The sequence below is a fragment of the Polyergus mexicanus genome, unplaced genomic scaffold (assembly GCF_030449975.1).
Source record: "Polyergus mexicanus isolate NDT 795.1 unplaced genomic scaffold, iyPolMexi1.0 SCAF_20, whole genome shotgun sequence".
Lineage (NCBI taxonomy): Eukaryota > Metazoa > Arthropoda > Insecta > Hymenoptera > Formicidae > Polyergus > Polyergus mexicanus.
Window position 1 is genome coordinate 1686293 of NW_027223340.1, and position 22425 is coordinate 1708717.

Consider the following 22425-nt stretch of genomic DNA (forward strand, 5'->3'; position numbering starts at 1 on the left):
TTCCTACAATACGCACAATATATATATACACATATTTGAATTTTCCATATGTAAAATATAAATCAAGAATATATATAACTTATTTCCCAGTAAACACAGAATAACAGTAACATAACATTAATGTTATAATTTTCCACTCAACAATATTAATTGTTACGTACAAGGCATGTTATATTGCAGTTACATTGTTGAGTGGGAAATTATAATATTGATGTTATATTACTTTTGCTTTGTGTTTACTGGGTTAAAAGAAAAGATTAAATATAGTAAATTAAAAGATCAGGATTTTTGCAATATCTTTGCTAAATAATACTTTAACATTTTGTGGTTGACACCTCGAAATATATTTCACATTTTCTAAAGCTGTAGTGTAGGTTTCTATTTTAATCAAGCAGCTGCCAAAACTTTTATAAATTTTTATACAATCTTCTAATAAAATCTGCAATACAACATTATCTACCGACACTTCTTCCTCATTTAAATTTTGTCCTTAAAGTATTTAACCCAACAAATAAATAACCTTCCCAGCAAACACATTTTTATAACTATGTTATAACGATTACATAACTCAGTGTAACCAAATATAACAAGTAATATTACAGGATTGTAACATGTAATACACTCATTCATCCTTGTAATTTTCCACTCAAAAAAGCAACAACGTTATATAGCAGTTATACACCCAGATAATCAAATCTGCCAAAAACAAATTTTATGAAAACTTGTTACAGATTTTGTTGATAAGACGAATGCAAATTTGATACAAGATTTATTTTATCCGATGATGTCATCACAATGCCAGCAGAAATGTAACAACATCTGCTGACATAATAGCAAATCGGCGGTAGAATATGAGTAAACCTACTAATATAACTTGAAAGCAAATTGATGCCAAAAACTAAGCAAGCTCTGTGTGAAGTAGTTTGATAGCAAATTTGTATCAAAAATCAAGCAATGTCTGCGTATCAAAATCTAATAGCAAATTGAAATAAAAAACCGAGCGAAGTTTGCTGACATGATTGACATTAGATTGTCGGTAGAAACTGAACAAGATCTGATGGCAGATTGGCAACAAAAACTGAACAGAATCTGCAAATTAACTATTATTTAAAATAGTATAGCTTAGTTGCTTACTGCTATGCGGTGTGATATTCTCTATCTATACCCGTATGAAGGTTTTCATGAGTGTATATAAAGTCTGCAAAATGCCGCTAATAATATTGTAATATATCTACTTCTATCAGTTCAATTTTTGACAAGATTCCCATATAGGGAATTCCAATATTGAACTGATTTTTGGAAAATCGGACAAATAATTGTTCGATTTTTACTTATTCGAACAATTTCTGCCCGAAAAAATCTTTAATATAATAAATTAAATTATTTAAATTTACATGTTTTAACATATTAATGTTATTATTATATATTAATACTGTAATTGGTCTTATTTTTACCGTTAAAAGAACATCAGAAAATGATTTTCCGTGGATGTAATATATGACATCATTTTCGGATCTCATGAGAGCTAACTTAGGACGTCTAATTGATCATTTCGCGACCAAAATTTATCGTCACTTTACTATTTAGGATTGAGATTTTAAATCCATTTATAAATGTATTATTTTATATAAATGGCTAAAAGTTGCAGATTTTGTTCAGTTTTTGTTGCCAATCTGGCGTCAGATTGCTCTGCGCAGATCTCGTTCGATTTCTGTCGCCAATTTGACAGCAAGTCATGTCAGCAAGCTTTGCTCGGTTTTTGCCATCAATTTGCTGTCAGGTTATATTCACAGACTTTGCTGGCAAAAGATGAGCTTATTGCGGACACAGATGGCATCGGATTTGTTACCAAGTTTTGACCGAATTTGATGCCAATTTGTCGACAATTTGCTATCAAATTGCTATCTGGGTAGATAAGGAGCGACCATAGACATAGTATATCTAGACCGAGCGTTTATCTTTATTTAAGAAGTGGGAGTAAAGATACACGTAGAAAAGGACATACTCTGTTTCGTGCTTCTTACGTTCTTTCTCGCTCGCACAGAGCATAGCGCTCTTTTTCGTCATGCTACGTGCGAGTGAGTGAGACCGCAAGGAGCACAAAACAGAGTATGTCCTTTTCTACGTGCATCTTTATCCCCACTCTTTAAATAAAGATAAACGTACGGTCTAGATATACTATGTCTACGGTACTATCGCTATGATATTATCAGCACGAAAAAATCGAAGTGGATCGGAAATAAGTTGGCGCTGAAAGTGCATATTTTTTAATAATTAATAGCTCAAACGATTGTTCCTTAATTGCTCCGTCAGAATCCACAATTGCTCCTCTTTTAAAACTAATAGTTTTTGAAATATTTACAAAAAACGTAAAATTTATCATTTTTACTCAAAAACATATTTCCAATAGTTTTCTGCAACTATATCCAGCATGAAAAAATTGCTCTTTAATTACTCCATATTGCTCCATCACCATTTCCATGATTTATTGCATTTTTTATCAAAAATTAACAAATTAATCATTTTCCAAGCGACGCCGTCGTCACCTATCGGCCGCCTATCGGAATTATATGGCTCAACAGCTAGCGGCGAGAATATTCAAACATAATATACAGCTCTATTATAACTATATCTCAAAGAGTTTAATCAACGTTTCTTATTTATTTTTTGATAGAATAATTTTGCACCTCGCTTGCTTTATTATGATATTCGCGATCGCTCTACTTGTATAATTAATCTTTTTATGATATATTAGCAAAAAAAATCAATAATTTACTTGGAAAAACATATTTTCCGTAGTCTACTGCAAGTATATCCAATATAAAACGATTGCTCGTTAATTGTTTCATATTTAAGATCGTCTTAAGCCCGTATCAGACTATGCATTGAAGATTGAGATTCAAGATTCAAGATTGAAATTTGACCAATCAGAACAAAGAAATTTTAAAAATAAGATATAAATGTAAGGCTCTTATCAATTAAAATCAAATATAGTTAGTTATAAATGACTAACTGTGATGCGTTTTTGATATATAATTAATTTTCGCGCTGATGATGGCCAAAAGAAGGGCCGAAACATCCGCTTCGCGATTTCTGTAATTCTAAATAAATATTTTTGCGCTCCTATTACTACGCTTGGTTCTTTTGCCATTTTGTTTCGATATTTGATTTTAAAGAAATTTTGATTCTTTTTGTTCTGTTTAGTCAAATTCCAATCTTTAATCTTCAATTTTCAATTTTTAATGCGTAGTTTGATACGGGCTTAAGGCATTTGCTAGTCCTTCTTGCGAGCAATGCATATAGTTTTTGATGTCATACTGCGTACTCTTTTGAAGTAATTGACATTAAATTTGTATTTTTTAAATTAACATTAAAATAGAGAATTTCTAGAGTCTCTATCGAGATTCTAAGAATTCTCCATCTGATTGCCAATTAATATATCCGACATACACAAACATTTTGTCGTATGAATGTAATATCAGCCTTAAAGCTCGTATCAGACTACGTATTGAAGATTGAGATCGAAGATTGAAGATTGAAATTTGATCAATCAAGACAAAGAAATTTTAGTTCTCTTTATTCTAATTAGTCAAATTCCAATTTTTAATCTTTAATTTTCAATCCATAGTCTGATACGGACTTAAGAACATTGCACGTAAAAAAAAGCCGTAAGCAAATCGACCTATCACAGTTCAAACATTCTTATTACATTTAGAATGCTTGCTTGTTGAAACATGTTTGGTGTTGTCTAAAGACGGCAACGAACAACGCGTAAAGCCCGTATCAGACTATACATTGAAAATGAAAGATTAAAGATTAAAGATTGGAATTTGACTAATCAGAACAAAAAGGATTAAAATTTCTTTGTTCTGATTGGTCAAATTTCAATCTTGAATTTTGACTCTCAATCTTCAATGCATAATCTGATACATGGATTTAACAATAAGACGATCTTAAATATGAAGCAATTAACGAGCAATCGTTTTATGTTGGATATGCTTGCAGTAGACTACGGAAAATATGATTTTCCAAGTAAATTATTGGTTTTTTTGCTAATATATCATAAAAAGATTAATTATACAAGCGATCGCGAATATCATAATAGAGCAAGCGAGGTGCAAAATTATTCTATCAAAAAATAAATAAGAAACGTTGATTAAACTCTTTGAGATATAGTTATAATAGAGCTGTATATTATGTTTGAATATTTTCGCCGCTAGCTGTTGAGCCATATAATTCCGATAGGCGGCCGATAGGTGACGACGACGTCGCTTGGAAAATGATTAATTTGTTAATTTTTGATAAAAAATGCAATAAATCATGGAAATAGTGATGGAGCAATATGGAGTAATTAAAGAGCAATTTTTTCATGCTGGATATAGTTGCAGAAAACTATTGGAAATATGTTTTTGAGTAAAAATGATAAATTTTACGTTTTTTGTAAATATTTCAAAAACTATTAGTTTTAAAAGAGGAGCAATTGTGGATTCTGACGGAGCAATTAAAGAACAATCGTTTCAGCTATTAATTATTAAAAAATATGCACTTCCAAACACCAACTTCCGGTGAAAAATGGATGTAACACGTATATGAACCAATTGACCGATAGTATTGAAAAGTGGATATAGCACGGACATGAACCATATGGAGATTTGACTGATAGTACCGAAAAGTGAACGTGGGTAAGTATTTCCAATTCCTAAAAGTGGATGCACGGCGCTGCTCTACGGCCTAGAAAAAGCGTCCCACGAAAATCGTCGGCATTGCCTCTCTCAGTCTCAGGCTTCTCTCTGTGAGTATGTATAGAATTCATTGCATCAAAAACAACGATTGAAGAGTGAAACAATTGTTAATGAATTTCGGCATAAAAAGAAGATAGCCATGACGATTCATAACTTGTATATCTTCTCGAAAACTGGACTGTTATTGTACTATGCTGAGTGGAATAGGTTAAATAAATCGGGGATAACGAAAGAAGAGGTAACGAATTCGAAGATGTAATCATCATATCTTTCAATTAAAATTTAATCTAATTTAATACATTATAAATACGTTTAGTAATAATAAATTGTTATAATTTATAGCAACCTATATTTATTATTATATATTAGAAATCTTAAATTTTGAAGCATACGCAAAGACTTCAAACAATGATAGAAAAAAAGATGTATACAAATGTAAAAGATAAAATATTGCATTTATATTTTAAAGATTAATTATGTGATATTCTTAAGTATTGCAAACTTTGGATAAACTTCCGAAAATGACCCACGCTCGATTGTCATAAATTTTTGTAGAAACACTAAATAATGTCAAATGAATGTCCTTAAGCGGATTTTTACCGATACACACATTTAATACTAAAAATGTTTAAATAGAATTATATATAAATTATTGTCCATTAAACTGTTTAGGACAATTACAATAATTTATTCACATAATTATACATAATGTGTATTTAAATAACTTTAAATTTATGTTTCACAATCAATAGTTTCCCAGATATCATATAAAAGTTGTAATAAATCAAAACTTTAGAAAATTAAAAGCAGTTCCAATAACGCTTTGCATAGACAGTTGTAAACCCATGTGAAACCTGGCTTTGGACAAAAAGTTACAAACCTATGTGAAACCTTGTTTTGGACAGAAAGTTGTAAACCTATGTGAAACTTCGCTTCGCGCGGAAAGTTACAAACTCATATGGAACCTCGCTTTGCGCAGAAAGTTGTGCAGAAATATTTTTAGCATTAAATGTTTGTATCGGCAAAAATCCGCTTAAGAACATTCATTTGACATCATTTACAATGTTTCTACAAAAATTCATAGCAATCGAGCGTGGGTCATTTTCGGAAGTTCAGCCCAAACCTTAATAAATATAATAATTCTATTAACAATCAGAAATATATTTATAAAATTTAGGAAGCAAAATTGATGTACGGAATGCTGTTTTCCATAAAATCATTTGTGAGTAAAATCTCACCATTGGATCCCAAGGAGGGATTTCTGTATTACAAGACCAGCAAATATACACTTCATTACTTTGAAACATCATCAGGTCTTAAGTTTGTCTTAAATACTGATAATGCAAGTCCAAATGCCAGAGAATTGTTGCAACAATTATATAGAGAAGTAAGATTTATATTTGCGTTTGTGTTTCTAATGGAAATACAGGAAATACATATTTATACATATAATTGTATATTTTTTATTTTAGGTATATTTGGAATATGTAGTAAAAAATCCACTTTGCCAATTAAATGAATCCATACAAAGTGAATTGTTTAAAATAAAAGTAGATGAATTATTTAAAAAATCTCCTCTGTTTTTAAGTCGATCATTGTAAATTATAAAAAATATAAAGTTTTTATATACAAGAGAAGTTGATTCTTTTTTAATAATTGAATGAATAATATCAAATATTATTTATAATATGTCGATATATATAATAATATTAAATTAAAATTAGATAAATCTCAAAATATGCATTATGCTTTAATATCAAGTTAGAGCAATATTTTGAATTTTTTATAATTCTATAAAAGAAAAAAAATTTTGTTTTGTTTTTGATCTTTCATAGTAATTTATTTTGGCTTTTAGAGAAATATATACAATTGTTATAATATGTGATATGTAAATCATAATAATAATGCACATTTAGAAAATGTTTTTGTGTTGTTACAATTATAATTATAATTAATAATATAAGCAAATATAGGTAAATAAAATTATATAATTTATATATTTGTAGATACTACTATTCTAAAAAATATATACTAGATAATAATGCTAAATAACATTTGTTTTTTTTTTGTGCAATAAAAGTAATATAAAAAACATTTGGGAATCATACTTATACTTAAGTATCACTTACAAATGCTTAAGTATCTTAAATAATATTAAATAATAATATTGTAATTAAAATTAAAATTATTTTAATAAATTTGGTTACACATGCTTTGATAGTCTTAATATAAAGGAAATAATATTATGCTTATGTTGTAATAAAAATATTAACAAGTATTAGTCTAAAATACATATATATAGTTAGAAAGAAATTATATAATATATATTTGCAGAAAAAGGGGAGAAAGAAATATGTTTGAAAACTACAATTATCTCTCTGCATGATCTAATATTGAATCATAGTATATTTACATACATTTATATAAGATTTTTATGCAAATATACTAAAAAATTTTGGACTAAAAATTTATATTTATATCCATATATAATTAATTGAAAATATTTAATGAAAATTTCTTCAAAAAATGATATATATTTTGTAAACATATTTTAAATCATAACGTTTTCAGAAAAAAAAGAATTTAATAATTATTTAATTTTTTGAAGTCAATATGCGAATAACAATATTGTGTATTACAAATACACTTATTATTTAAATTCATTACTGATTTTAAATATATTTATAGTATAAATTTTGTTTAAATATAACTAATATTATTTGTATTTATGTGTAAAGAGGATATGGCAGTTTGTGTCTTAATTTAAAATCTGATTTTCCTATATGTATATATATATCCAGAATTATTTATTTTTTTGTAAAGCTGCTAATTGAAAATACTATTAATTGATTTATATTATTTTGATTTATAAGAGTAAGATGTATTAAACTAATGTTTGTGTGACAGGATGTTTGATAGAAGTAAGGCTATTTGTCATATTACATATATTTTCATACAGCAAGGATAGACAGGTTTTCTGTGAAATATGCATATTCAAATATTCTTATATATATATTGGCCGATAGATTAAACAAGAACGCATAATATTACTTAAAGACATAATGAGCAGTATTCGATTTATAAAATGCAGCAATAATCCGCGACATTAACTTTCATCTTTGTGTAGCTTTTTTTCTTAGTTTGTATTGTCCGGCCGCTTGTTACAAACCGGATTTTGATAATATTTGGGAATAATCTATGTTTAATAATCTAGGTGTAACTAACAGAATTATTTTTTTTCTGTTAATTATCTCCATACATAAAATATCAATTAAAGAATTGATAAGGCTCTCAGTTAGAAACACAATTTAAATTTCCCGAGGCTATTAAGAACCAAACGCGCAAGTTTCAAGGAAAATTATTTTTCTGAAGCTAAATGGTTGTATGCAGGGCACAAATTTTATTTGATACGATATCCGAATTCCCGATTCAGCGACTTCATCTCGATATTTTTCTAACTTATGCTTCTTCAGCGGATTACGAGAGATATCAAAATTGAATCTCAGATTCGAGATTTAATTTAAGAACATAGTATCATACAAAGTAAAATTTGTCCTGAACATAATCATTTAGTTTCAGAAAAATTTATTTTTCTTGAAACTTATACACGCTATTATCCGCATAGACTTTTAATAGCCCGGAGAATCTAAATCGTATTTATAAAATATCAATTTGCGAGAAAAAAGTTTTGTATATTTGATCCTTTTCTTTCATTGTTTATAACGAATTGAAGGCCAGTACGTATACATATATATTTATATATAGTATGCTCATAAATTTTCAATATATGTATAATCACAGCACAAATGCACACTTTCACTAAAATTACTTTATCCTACTTTTATTTCTCCCCTTGTAATATTCAAAGTATATGCATATTGTGTACGTCGTTATGTACAATTATCGCGCTCATTCAGCGCATTATACAGTATTATGTAATTTAATACATATATACACACTCAACAATGTATATACGGATCTATACATACATTGTGACGTTTTGAGAAACACGTGCATATCATGACACCCACAAGCTCAGTCTTAAATATTTTAGCAATGCAAGCTTTCGTCCGTACTAGTAAGGCTTTGCCCTTCGTCATAAGGCGTAAATATTCGATTTGAAAGATGCGACACAGTTGGTGTCGGTTCCTCTATAACAGACAATCGTTTGTCGCGATCTGATACCGCTGAAGTGTGAAAAAATACGTTTCTTAAAATAGCCACGTTGACGCGCTCCCGCGAAGTGTCTTCTACAGGGCTCTCGATGTTTAGCTCACCGTTCAAATTCCTAAACAAATACATTATTAACAAACGAATGCAATAATTTCACGAGTTTTGATATTTAGTTTCATGATTCGTACTTGGATATCTTTTGAGAATCCATTTCTGATTCTGAATCTTTGTTTCTCTTACGGCTTCCCGTTGAGCGATTATTTATTCCGCAACCTTCCAATTTACCACCTACCACTCTCTCTTGATCCGCTTCGATTACACTGACGTGATCATCAAATCGTACTCGTTCCGAACCACCGTCCTCCCCGCACATGGTCCAGCTACTTGAATCGCTGCATTGACGATCAAATGTGAGTTTACGACGAGTGCGTTTTGCTAAACCAGGTGCTACTTCTTCTAACGAACTTAAAGAAGTAGCTTGTCCAGCAGAGTCCATATGACCGCCGTTAGTAGAACTGGCCGCCTGTTCTCCTTCTGTGCTTCTGCCACCACTGATCGAACTGCTATCGATCTATATATATGTGTAAAAGAGAGACGATAATAAGAATATAGTAGCCAGTTATAAATTACTTTAATTTTTTTTAACCAAATTTAATATACGAAAATGAAATATAAATAAACCTTGAAGTTAAGAACTGAACCAGCCAAGGCTCTTGTGGAGGCCGCGCCATCATCTAGAGCGATGGAAGCGTTTACGGATTTTTCTGATAAACTAGTAGCTGCGGAAGCAGTCTCGCTACATGAACTAAAGCGTTGCGTAGACGTGACATCAGCCTGGACTTCCAATCTGTATGTGTAATCAGATTGTGTGTAATATATTATATTACAGAAAGAAAAAGACATATTATCACAATCCGTGCACGAGAAAAAAGTAATATACCTTTGACCTCCAGGGAGTACGCTGGAAGCTATACTTCCTGCAAGACTAGTGCCAGCGAGGGCTACATTGCTAGCGCTTTCGCGATCATTTTCCCTACCCAATTTCTCCAACTGACTGCCGCTACCTAATGAAAGCGAGGCTTCCCCTATCGAAGGATTGCCGCCGCGATGACTCGCGACGTCTATCGATGCCGCATCTGCAACATTACAACGATTTGTAAATGGAATCTAATAATTTGATCTCGACAAGAAGTATAAATAGTGATGCACATGGCTAAAGATTTAATTGGACGACACATGTATGGACAAATATTACATGCTTACCTCCGCCGTTGCGCACGCCTAAAGCCCCCATCAGCTCGTTTTCGTCGTCAAAATCGAAACGTACTCCGGTACCACTCGTGGAGACACCGCAACCTCCGCTTCGGCAGAGCGACACTGGAACCACTCCGTAGACGTAAAACAATAAAATGGGTACACCGATACCCACGGCTAATCCTGCCAATATTGGTGATACTAAAACCTACGGAAAATTATAGCGATCAATTATAAGTGTCTCTCCTTGTTGAGAAAACTTTTATCTTTATAACGCGTCGCTTGTCATGACAAAAAAAAATTATGAAAAAATTATGATCAAAGTATATTTATGTAGAAATAATATCGTTAATGTCTTTAAGGCTTCCTTCTCTCTTGTGCTGTAAATAATGTAGCCGACACCCGTTAAGTAATATAAATAGAAGCAATTAGATACATCGAAGGCCACGATGTAATTTTACGACATAAAGAAATTCGATGATAAAAGTTTAACTCATTGTTGTTCGATAAAACTACAAATCTTATTATCAACAAAAAAAATGTAATCAATTTAAATGGATCATTTATGATATAATATATCCGGTCTTATCTACATCGGAATGATAACTAATCTTATCATTATATTTAGAAGTAACAATATCTGAATTAATTTTTCCATGTGTTTTAGTTCGTTGACATTTCGGTTTTAGATTTTTATTTATCAGTGAGCTACAGAGCGTAAGCAGAAAACTAAACCGTCATTATATGCGCGATGCATTTCCATACATCGTATACATTTCCCCGCTCTTGCCATGTCTCTTATAATTGGATAGAAATAGAACAATGGCGTTGTCAATCATCGACATAGCCGATGATAGCGCGAATGCAGGGAAAGGCGCACCGATTTTCAGACTTCCTGACAGATTCCGGAACGGAGCGACGCGTAGAGACACGCAAATAAAGAGGAGATCCGGGAGGGGCAGAAGGAAGAGGATATTATTGATCGGGAGTAGGCATGCGCGCATGTCGTTATCTCCTCTTCATCCCACCCTGCATCGGCGGCAAGCCTGAGGTAAGTGACAATGGAACATGCGTCGCGTCGGCCAGTAGCTTGAGGTTCACGTCGCACCGCATCAATTAAGTAACGCGCGCTCAAGGCGCCTAGATCTAGGAAAAAGCGGCTCCGAGGGCGTGTCGAGTCAAGGTAGCCACACTTCTTTCTCATGCTGGGTCGTCGAACTATGCCAGTCCGTCGCGAATCGGCGCAGGATCGGCGGCGGCGAACGTAACCGAGAAGAGGCAGCGACACGTAACGAGGAGTGTTTCATTCAGTGACGGTGATTTCACGGTATGGCAGACACGTACGTGTATGTGTACATAAAGTAATTGAGTAGATATATAGTCCGCTGCACATCGGTGGGATATCGTCATTCGGAATCGCACATGCCTTGTTAACGCTGGCTGAGAGGCCAGACCAGTTGGCTGAGTGAAGAAACGCCCGAGCATCACCGAGCCGTGCTAATTGCAGAGGAAATTGCAAAGGACAAACAATAGAAACCTGCTAAGGGTCAACGAGCTAGGAGGAAGTCATGTCCGACTTGGACGATGAAACCGATACTTCGTGCGGGGAGGAGCAAATTGTCTCGGATTGGGAGGTTCAAAAGGAGTGGCTCGAGAGCATATTGTCGAAGTACCACGACGGGAGAGCGGTTAGTCATGTAGATGTAATGTATAATATACGACATAACGATGCAATCTAGATATAATTTCGATAAATCTTAGATATAATTGATGCGTTAACATTCAGTTTGAGCATTATTGATCGCTATAATGATTTCTTCAGGTCGAAATCTTAAAGTTTAATGCAAGCCCCGGATGCACGACCAGCGAGAGCGTGCTGAGCGCTATTACCAGCGTTACAGGAAACTATTTGTTAGCATCGACGACAGATCCAACGGATAAACCGTCGGATAAGCGCAGATTGTCCATTATCATAAAGCAACTCCCTAGAGATCCATTTAGCCGCTTTTTCGTAACGGAAGGTCAATTCGATCTCCGAGAGATTAAGTTTTATACACAGGTAAGCGACAAAGTGATGGAATTTTCTGTTTGATGTATTCTATCGCGCACTTGTACATCAGGTAATGCCAGATTTGAAGGAGTTCAATCGAAGACAGTTAGGATCGAACCCAGAGGAACCGATTATACTACCCGTTCCGGAATGCTATCATGCTCATTACAGTCCTGCAAGCGGAACTGATGACAGCCCGGTGCCACCGGAATCAATACTAGTGTTGGACGATTTGGGCGCTTCGCGTTTCAAGAGTGTCAAGTTTTCGGAGGGGCTAACGTTGGATCAAGCGACGGTTGCATTGGATGCCATTGCTCGCATACACGCTCATTCCCTATCAATAAAAGTCGTAGACGGGGAATCTCTATCCCACCGTTACCCGTTCCTTTTCCAAACGGCGAAAGCAACAGATTCATATCAACAACTGGTGGAGCGCGGTTTACCGCAGCTGGCGCACTTTCTAGAAAGCAGACCGGGACTAGAAGCGGTCCTCGAGACTTTGTTAGTTCTACGACCCCGCACTAAAGACATAATCTCGGCTCTTCTCGCTCCAGAGAGCCCGTTGGCGTTGATAACCCACACCGATTTTTGGAGCAATAATCTACTCTTCAGGGATACTTGCGGAAGTGCGGAATGCTACATTCTCGATTGGCAGATGGTTACTTACAGTCGACCGACGAACGATATCGCATTGTTGTTGGTGAGTTCAGTGCCCACTGAGTTACGTCGTAAACACACTGAATCACTTCTCAACACATACTGGAACAAGCTGAATTGGACATGCTCGCGTCTTGGCCTAAATATTCCCAAGGACTTGGGTTATACTAGAGAGGATCTTGACAAGGACTACAGAAAGTCTCAGTTACTGGCGCTTTTACTTTGTATCGGATCGGTGGACGTCGCGCTCGGTGATCCTCTCACAGAACAACGACTGATCGACGTCCTCGAAGATCTATATAACGATGGCGTATTGACAGATGAAGCTGTCATCGCGACAAACGAAGTCGATCTATAATTACCGCTGCCATCGTTAATACTAGCGTATGCTCCGAAAAATTAATATTTCAATCAGGGCTGTGACTCGAAGCGAAGAGTTTCACGTGAAGCAATAGATACTTCAATAGCCCATATATAGCTTAAAGATGCAATCTTTGTGTTTTCAACCCAAAGGAGGCTTAAGCCTGCAATAACACGAATGCGGGCGATGAAGAAGATAGTTGCAAAAAAGTACGAAGAATATAATGGACGTTAGAAACTTGTGCTACTCTTTCAGTTTCTTTCTCTTTGCGACGAGACTACTATAGACAAGCGGGACAAATGATTGATCAAGATCAAACGATGCTTAACCATAAATGTCTCGATTATATTAGTGTAAGCTTTGACAACCTATCGATTATTACTCTTTAAAAGCTACAATGATATTTTAATGACTATTAGTGCAAGATTCACTTGCAATTCGATGAAAGTAAGATAAAATCGGAAGCAAACTTTTTAAGAGAAATTACATCACTTAAAAACATTGATTTCTTATCAACAGATATCGGTTTTTCCAATGTGAATTTTCAATTCAATTTTCTGCTCACACAAAAATTGCTGATGAACGTCTACGTTGTGCCAAGTCGTTAAAGATTTAGGCAAGTAGTTGTGATACACAATTATTAAGATGAAATCAATTGGATTCGTGATTATACTATTATAGTACATGCATCACAGTTATAGAGTATTTTCAAAATGTACATGAAACATAAAATAATTATGTTCCATATGCCTGAATACGCGTCCCGTGATAAATTTCTTCCGACAATTATTCCAGCGAGAATGCGCTGTTTTGTTAACGCTATATACAATTATTGTATTATCCATTTTCTCTGTATAAAATATATGGATAAAATATACCTTGATGTTATCACGAATAGTATAATAAATGGAGTTCCTACTTATATTAGTACAGATAACAAATCAACAAAAAACAATTTTTATTTTTCTTCTTTTAATAATAAAAAAAAGAAAAATAGAATTCACGCGACGAATTACTCATATTTTATAGAACTTCCAAAAATTTTTCCAAGAATAAGAGGAACATAATATTTAGAATAATGCATTGCTGTAATAAATCAATGCTTATTAGTTATGAAAATAATGTAATATCTAGACACATGATTAATTAATATTTTACAAACATTGAAACTGATTCTCTCTCTCTCTCTCTCTCTCTCTCTCTCTCTCTCTGGTTGCGTTGCATTTAAGGAGCGCAACGCTCGCGAGTATCATCTTTGTTTAACTTTCGGTGAACAACAAAAATGAAATGATACCGTGAGCATTGCGGTCATTAAGTGGAACGCGCCCTCTCTCTCTCTCTCTCTCCCTCCCCCCTTCTCTCTCCAACCTTTTCTTTATCCGTCCCTCTCTCTCTTTTCAATAATTATAAAAAGTATTTATATAATAAACTTACCGATGCAGTAACTCCCCCAGCAATAAAAGCATTTCTTTTGTGCTTATTAGCCTTCTCATATCTCGTATATAATTTTTGTCCCACCCATACTGGTATACCTTGAATATATAAAAATATATATATATATATATATATACAGGGTGGTCCTCGTAACGGTCGCCACGATTTTTAAGGCACTTACAATAATCTGACATAAAATAGTTTCAAACAAAAGTTGTGTAGCTTCAAGGGGGCCATAAGACGGTGACAATGATTTGACCTTGGAAAATCATTTGAAGGTCATGTGAAGGTCAACTTTAAAATCTTAAATAGAAACCCCCATTTTTTATTTAGTATTCTTGTAGCTGACATCGAGAGCTTTCCAAAACACTATAACAAAGTATTTTTTTATTAAATACTTTTTAAGTTATTTTATATTTTAATCTAACATATTTTGATATAAAAAATTAAATATCTCGTAAAATATTTAGTTTTTGATAATCTTACCGTAATACTTCTATGTACAGAATAATGAGACAAATCAATTAGTATAAAAAAAAAATTCTTTTTAAGAAAATTATTTACGATGTATTTTTTTAAACAATTATTTGTTTTTTTTGGCACTAATTAATTTGTCTTATTATTCTGTACATAGAAGTATTACGGTAAAATTATCGAAAACTGAATATTTTTCGAAATATTTTATTTTTTATATCAAAATATGTCAGATTAAAATATAAAATAACTCAAAAAGTACTTAATAAAAAAATACTTTGTTATAGTGTTTTGGAAAGCTCTCAATGTCAGCTACAAGAATACTAAATAAAAAATTGGGGGTTTCCATTTAAGATTTTAAAGTTGACCTTCACATGACCTTCAAATGATTTTCCAAGGTCAAATCATTGTCACCATCTTATGGCCCCCTTGAAGCCACATAACTTTTGTTTGAAACTTTTTTATGTCAGATTATTGTAAGTGCCTTAAAAATCGTGGCGACCGTTACGAGGACCACCCTGTATATATGATGTAGTTGTAAACATATTTTTCTTTTTTTTTAGTGTAATTTTCATATGGTAACTAGTGATGAGATCAAGTTCAGTATGTACTTAAAAATCCGATTCGAATCCAATAATTAAATTTCATTTTCTAGGATTCGAATAATATTCATAAAAAATAATGTTTCATATATTGTACTTGCAAAGTAATCGAATCTAGAATAGTTATATTCGAATTTTAGATTGAGTACTTGCAAGGTTCGAAATAGTACTTATAAAGAATCGAATTTTTTACAAATAGTACTCGAATTCTAAGATAAAAAAAGATCTATAATATTTGCTACACATTCACATATTAGCAACATATTTTTATATTAGTATAATATATATTCACTTTTTAAAATATCGCAACTAACCTATGATCATGGCCGGAAATGCTATACCAGCTACGAGACCGATTCCGATTGGTGCTCCCACCAGAGTTCCAAGTTGCCAAAGGATCTTTTTCTTTCTAGACCACGGCTTTTTACCCCAAAAAGTGCAGCCAGAAGGACTGCAAGCAGAATAGAAGAACGTTTATATGTCTGTTTGGATGTTGCATATGCATTTACAGCTTTATTTAAAATACAATACCTAAGATAATGAAGATCGCTTATTTCTTTCATACAAAGCCAACAAAACTCCGCGCCACAAACTGCACACGTCATGTGATTACAGCTTCCATCGTCCATCTTGACAATGAGAACTTGACATCTCGGACACGGTTTTATATCATCTCCTAAACAGATCACGAATTATAATTATAATATCAATGTTTAAAAAATATTATTTTTTGTAATGTGCGATTATTACTTACTATGTTGTGAATCACTTTGACTGAAACTTAAGGAAGAGCTACGCTCGTAATATTGAGAACGTTGCGCTCTCGCAGCATCGCACGTTTGATTAGGATGCCAACGTGCTTTACAATGATAGCAAAAGTATGAATCACAACCAGGTCGCTCGCAACGTAATTTTGGACACGAAGCGCAACCGCTGGCAATTACAGCAAAACTGCAATCTGGAGCAGGACACCATCTTGCGTCGGGTTCTACGGCGAGGACTCTTCGAACCATAAAATCCTCGTACTTCTCTAATTGTGTTTGATCATTCAGGATCATCCGAATATCTGTATCCACGAAAAAGTAACATAAAGAATTGTGAATGTCAAGAGCTTACAAACATATTTTTATTTTTTTCAGTATAGTTTTCATATGGCCACTAGCCACATGGGATCAAATATGTGCTTAAAAATTCAAATCAAATCCAATAATTAAGTTTCATTTTCTAGGATTCGAATAATACTCATAAGAAATAATATTTTATTATATAAAAAAAAAAAAAAGCAAAGATTACAAGTAAAATTAGAATAATATATTCACCATTCGGATGTAGCGGTTCTGAACACTCAGGGCAAGCAATATTGACTCTGGATTCAGAGATTTCTACTTTCAGATATTGTTGAAAACAATCGTAGCAACTGCGATGATGGCAAGATTGGATAACAGGAAAGAATTCTATTGGTAGCTCAGCCAAGCATAATGGACATTCCATTAGCCCATTCTCATTACTCTGAAATAACATATTAAATACAAAAAGTTTTACAATAACGGTTCATCAATGGATAAATCTATTGAAAAACTTTTTGAATACTTCCAAAAAAGTATATATAAATATGATCTTGCTAATACCTTTCCTGCAGATGAAAGTACAGAGCCTTTGCTGGAAGCACGTTGTAGATCTATATTGTGAAATTGAAAATGGTTTGAACCATTGCTTACTCTGGCCTCTCCTTTTTCGACGTCCGTCATCTTGCTTGATTGATCTTTAGCTACGCAAAAAATACTTTCAATCTTGAAAAATTAAGTTCATTTGCAATTATCATTGCAACTTAATAGAATCCAGAAATTACCTTTTACGTTTCTATTACTTGCGCTAGGTGTTCTTATGATACGTCGACCAATGAGCGGGCTGGAATACAATAATCTTCGCAAGGAAAAACGGGGAAATATCCTCCGAGGACGAGATGGTCCGCTATTACAACCTCCCAGCCCATTATCGCTTTCTTTAAACATCCTAAAAAATATTGAGAAATATTACATGGCGTTGTTATAGGACTATATTCGTAATATTTAGAATGATACGTTTTGCAAACTGTACAATTGCAAATAAATGAAGATTTTGAAATTTTAATCAATGCCCGATTTATTTAAAAAATTTTTATTATAATATTGTATTATATTGTGTAACACGTACATTATTATACTACCAAACATTATTATATTACCAAACATAAATTTGTGAAAATAATTCGGTCAAAAATTGAATTGATAATATTTGTACAGAATTTCCGATAAATGTACAGCTGATTAAATAGAATTTTATTAAGATATTATATTGATTAGAAAGAGTACATCATTCCGTTTTTTATATACATTTTATATAAATTGATAAAATTATATATAATACGCGATATAAAATCAAAATATCGCGAATATATTAATCAAATAATAAAAATAATTTCAGCAAACTTGCAACACACGTGTGACGGCACTAATAATAATATTCTCGGTACTGTTTCATCAATTGCCAGTCCAGTGACTCATTATAAAAATAATTGAAAACCTGACGAACGCACATAACTACATTTTTATCAGAAAATATTGGAATGATGTTCACCTTTATACCGTGTTATACTTACTAGGTATGTATATCAAGGTATTTACAAAAATAAAAGCAATCCTTGAGAGAAGACAAAATATACGATAAATTAAAAAATCAAGCGTGTGTATAAACTGAACGAAAAAATTATCTCATTTTAAATTACAGGTTTGCCGATAGAAATTTCAAGAAATATCCATAGTATTAGAAGAAATATAAAAATATTTAACATAAAATATATTAATTTAATATAACATTTATTTATATATATTAATAAAAATATTAATTTAATATAAACATATATAATAGCTGAGAATATTTTTTATCGAAAAACAAATCGAAGAAAGTATCGCTTGCAAGGTATCCTGTTTTTATCGTAATAGCTGTTATATTCTCATCTCACCTGTTTTACAATGCACATTTGACACTTTTAGAATAAAGGCGGCAGAGTTTTATTTTAGTCACAGCGTCGTACGTCAGCTGCGCATTCGTTGATATCTTGTAAATTTTCATCAAAACGAATTCGCTGCTTTCTCTGACGGAATGATATATACTAGTAACAAAACACGATGATCTTTGGCGATTTCACCGCGACTATGGTATGTATGAATAATCAGTGTATGCGTGTGTGAATATATATATATATATATATATATATATATATATGTGTGTGTGTGTGTGTGTGTGTGTGTGTGTGTTGCAAAACTTAGTTATTTAATGCGACAACGTTTCGATACACTCGATTTGAAGAAGAGAGATCATATCTTCTCCGTGTAAGGTACTTTCAATATTATATCACTCATTATATACAATATATATATATATATATATATATATATATATATATATATATATATATATATATATCTCACTTAAACCAGCTCCCATAACACAAAATGCATCGTTTTACGCTACAAGTACATATTATTTAGAGATTTAGACTACTCCTTATATTACCATTATATTATCATGATTGACGATCAATAACAACAAAAAAGTATTTGTTCAAGTAAAATTCACTTGAGAATATTATTGAAAAAATAAGATCTTATTATCCATTAATACGCATTTATAATTTATAATTTAATTTATCAAGGCTTTTTTATAAGCTGTAATATTTCCAACAAATAAATTAAAATTAATATAGAATATAAATATAAATAATATAAAATATACATATTGTAATGATATATATATACAGGGTGTATCAGACCACCCATGCCAACCGAATATCTCGAAAACCGAGAAAGGCAGACAAAAATATTTCAGACAAAAGTTGTAAGGTTTCAAGTAACGCATTACATAGTCATATTAGTACGACCTTGAATAGCGCTGTCAAGATCACGTGAAGGTCATCATAAATTTCTTAAATGGAACTCCCTATTTTTTATTACATATTTTTATAACTTATCTCGAGAACTTTTCAAAACACTATAATAAAGTATTTTTTCATTAGGTATTTTTCGAGTTATTTTATATTTTAGTCTGACATATTTTGATATAAAAAATAAAATATCTCGTAAAATATTTAATTTTCGATAATCTTACCGTAATACTTTTATGTACAAAATAATGAGACAAATCAATTAGTATAAAAAAATAATTGTTTTTAAGAAAAAGTATGTAATTATTTAAAATGTATTTTTTTAAACAATTATTTGTTTTCTTTTTTACACTAATTGATTTGTCTCATTATTCTGTACATAAAAGTATTACGGTAAGATTATCGAAAACTAAATATTTTATAAGATATTTTATTTTTTATATCAAAATATGTCAGATTAAAATATAAAATAATTCAAAAAATACTTAATGAAAAAATACTTTATTATAGTGTTTTAAAAAGCTCACGAGATAAGCTATAAAAATATATAATAAAAAATAGGAGGTTCCATTTAAGAAATTTATGATGACCTTCACGTGACCTTGACAACGCTATTCAAGATCGTACTAATATTACTATATAATGCGTTATTTGAGACCCTACAACTTTTATCTAAAATATTTTTGTCTGTCGTTTTCGGTTTTCGAGATATTTGGCTGGCACGGGTGATACACCCTCTTTTTATACAATATATATTTTTTATACAATACATATACATATACATATAACAAATAATATTTTTTAACATATATGAAGTTTAAATATATAAAGTAAGCCCTCTCACATACATAAAAAGATGTGTGTGTGTGTGCGCGCGCGCGCGCGTGCGTGTGTGTGTGTGTCACTTCTTTTTATGTATATGAGAGGGCTTACTTATATATTTAAACTTTATATATGTTAAAAAATGTCATATATATATATAAAGAAGTTATGTCCAAAGAAAAAACGGTAATATCATCTGTATATTTGATGTTAACTTCAGTATTCTTTCTATACAAATAAGTTAGGATTAATACAAAATTGGGCTATCCTTGTCAAATTACAGTAATATTACACACATTTCTATATTTTATTTTCAATAATTTAAAATAATATTATTTTGTGCAGATTAAATTAAAATGTAAAATCTGTTTTGTAAATACATATAACAGTTTTTCACAATTAGTGCTTACACTTGGCACCTCTTTTTTAAAAAGATAAGTTTTTAGGGTTTCTATTATCGAGCTCCGCTTAAGAGTGTTTTGGCTGTACAATAGTAGCAAAAAACTGTCAAAATTAACAAAAAAAAAAAACATATTTCTTAAGTATATACTGTTTGAAAAATTAAATAAATAAATCCGGATTATAAAAATAATTAAAGTATCACTAAATAATATGGTTCTTGAGGTCTTCATAAAAGAAAATAGTTGTAATTAATATTTTTCTTAATTTATGACAAGAACTTTTGTTCATGAATACCTCCTGAAATCAAGTGCAAGAAAAAAAACGAGTAGTTTGCAAAAAGAGAAAAAGAGATAGATAATATCTTCTTTTAGTAAATAACAATTTTTAGTAAATAACTTTTAAACGAATAAGTGAATCTAAATCAAGTTTTGCACAAATATTTATTAGAGTCTTCTTAATATATATGAAAATTTTTGTTTCACTATCAATGTTTTTTCCTTGTCAAATTTGTTGATAAGTGCTACAATACGCGATTTTTTATAAGAATCAATAGTAACTTTAAATTTAAATAATTTCCAAACCGTTAAGAGAATTGTGCTCAGGTTTTGCATAGATATTCAGAAGAAATAGTAAAAGAGTCTACGAAATTTTCATGCTTCTGTTAATGTTTCGATACATGACACATACATCTTAAAGCAAACTTCATAAGATCAGCTTATTAATAACAAAAACGCGTTACACTTTTCCAACGAATTAATAGATAGCTAGAATTAAAAAATGGCACGATTGTATCGAAATTAGACATAACGTGGTCAACTAGACTTCTATTCCTCGTGTATGATTTAAAACGTGGCACCGTCCATTGCGAGAGAGTTTTATTGCCAAAGACGCAGAGTATGCGGTGAATCTTCGCAACGAAAATTCCTCATAACTGTCACAGAAACGTCCAAAATCAATGTCACATATCTCTCGGATGTCGAATAATCGCCATTAGTACAGAAACGTGCTCCGAGAATAGTATGCATCAACGATTCTGTTTACTAGTGGAAAACGCGCATTACGTCGTTCTCTGCGTCAACGTGCGTTACAAGGACGAACGATATTTTTCCTGGTCTCGCGAAAAGAATGCACGATGAGATAAGGTACGGCGGATTCGTTCGCGGATTTTATATCGCGCGTTGATAACCAGCACTCGTGCAGGTGCAAACGAGCCGAGGAACATGACTTATTGTTAGTCTCTCCCGAGACATGGACAATGTGCGCGACCGGAGCGGGAACATGTACCTTTGTCGTGCTACTGAATCTAACCAGCTGGACCGCCGAGATGTATGACACCGCGATACCTTGCAGGATGCCCGAATCGCACAGGACTGGACGAATATCCGTGCAATTTGTTGGTTAAGGATGTTCACTCGACACAACAGCTGACTGTTCCGTTTGCGATGGTATTACGGGAGAGAGCTTGAGATCAACTGAGATAGCTATGCGCAACCGCGATTCGAAATGCGGTTTGGCAACGCCACCAAGCAGCG

At 32.3% G+C, this 22425-nt stretch overlaps 3 protein-coding genes across 3 annotated transcripts; 2 read left to right on the forward strand and 1 right to left on the reverse strand.

The window, feature by feature from the left end:
* The first annotated feature begins 4534 nt into the window (after window positions 1–4534).
* On the forward strand, window positions 4535–6377 carry Bet5 (blocked early in transport 5). The gene is made up of 3 exons (XM_070311629.1): window positions 4535–4980; window positions 5920–6129; window positions 6215–6377. The coding sequence occupies exons 1-3, from the start codon at window positions 4882–4884 to the stop codon at window positions 6341–6343; spliced, it is 438 nt and encodes a 145-aa protein (XP_070167730.1). The 5' UTR covers window positions 4535–4881; the 3' UTR covers window positions 6344–6377.
* Window positions 6378–7470: 1093 nt separating this feature from the next.
* On the reverse strand, window positions 7471–22344 carry LOC138941672 (E3 ubiquitin-protein ligase RNF19A). The gene is made up of 13 exons (XM_070311517.1): window positions 22178–22344; window positions 17597–17760; window positions 17376–17515; window positions 17067–17256; window positions 16502–16813; window positions 16279–16423; window positions 16062–16198; window positions 14672–14769; window positions 10179–10377; window positions 9856–10051; window positions 9597–9762; window positions 9104–9486; window positions 7471–9030 (listed from the first exon to the last, which is right to left on the reverse strand). The coding sequence occupies exons 2-13, from the start codon at window positions 17757–17759 to the stop codon at window positions 8793–8795; spliced, it is 2367 nt and encodes a 788-aa protein (XP_070167618.1). The 5' UTR covers window position 17760; window positions 22178–22344; the 3' UTR covers window positions 7471–8792.
* Window positions 10842–14694, forward strand: LOC138941673 (uncharacterized). The gene is made up of 3 exons (XM_070311518.1): window positions 10842–11857; window positions 11992–12228; window positions 12290–14694. Exons 1-3 carry the CDS (start codon window positions 11738–11740, stop codon window positions 13232–13234), a joined length of 1302 nt encoding a protein of 433 aa, XP_070167619.1. The 5' UTR covers window positions 10842–11737; the 3' UTR covers window positions 13235–14694.
* Window positions 22345–22425: the final 81 nt, after the last annotated feature.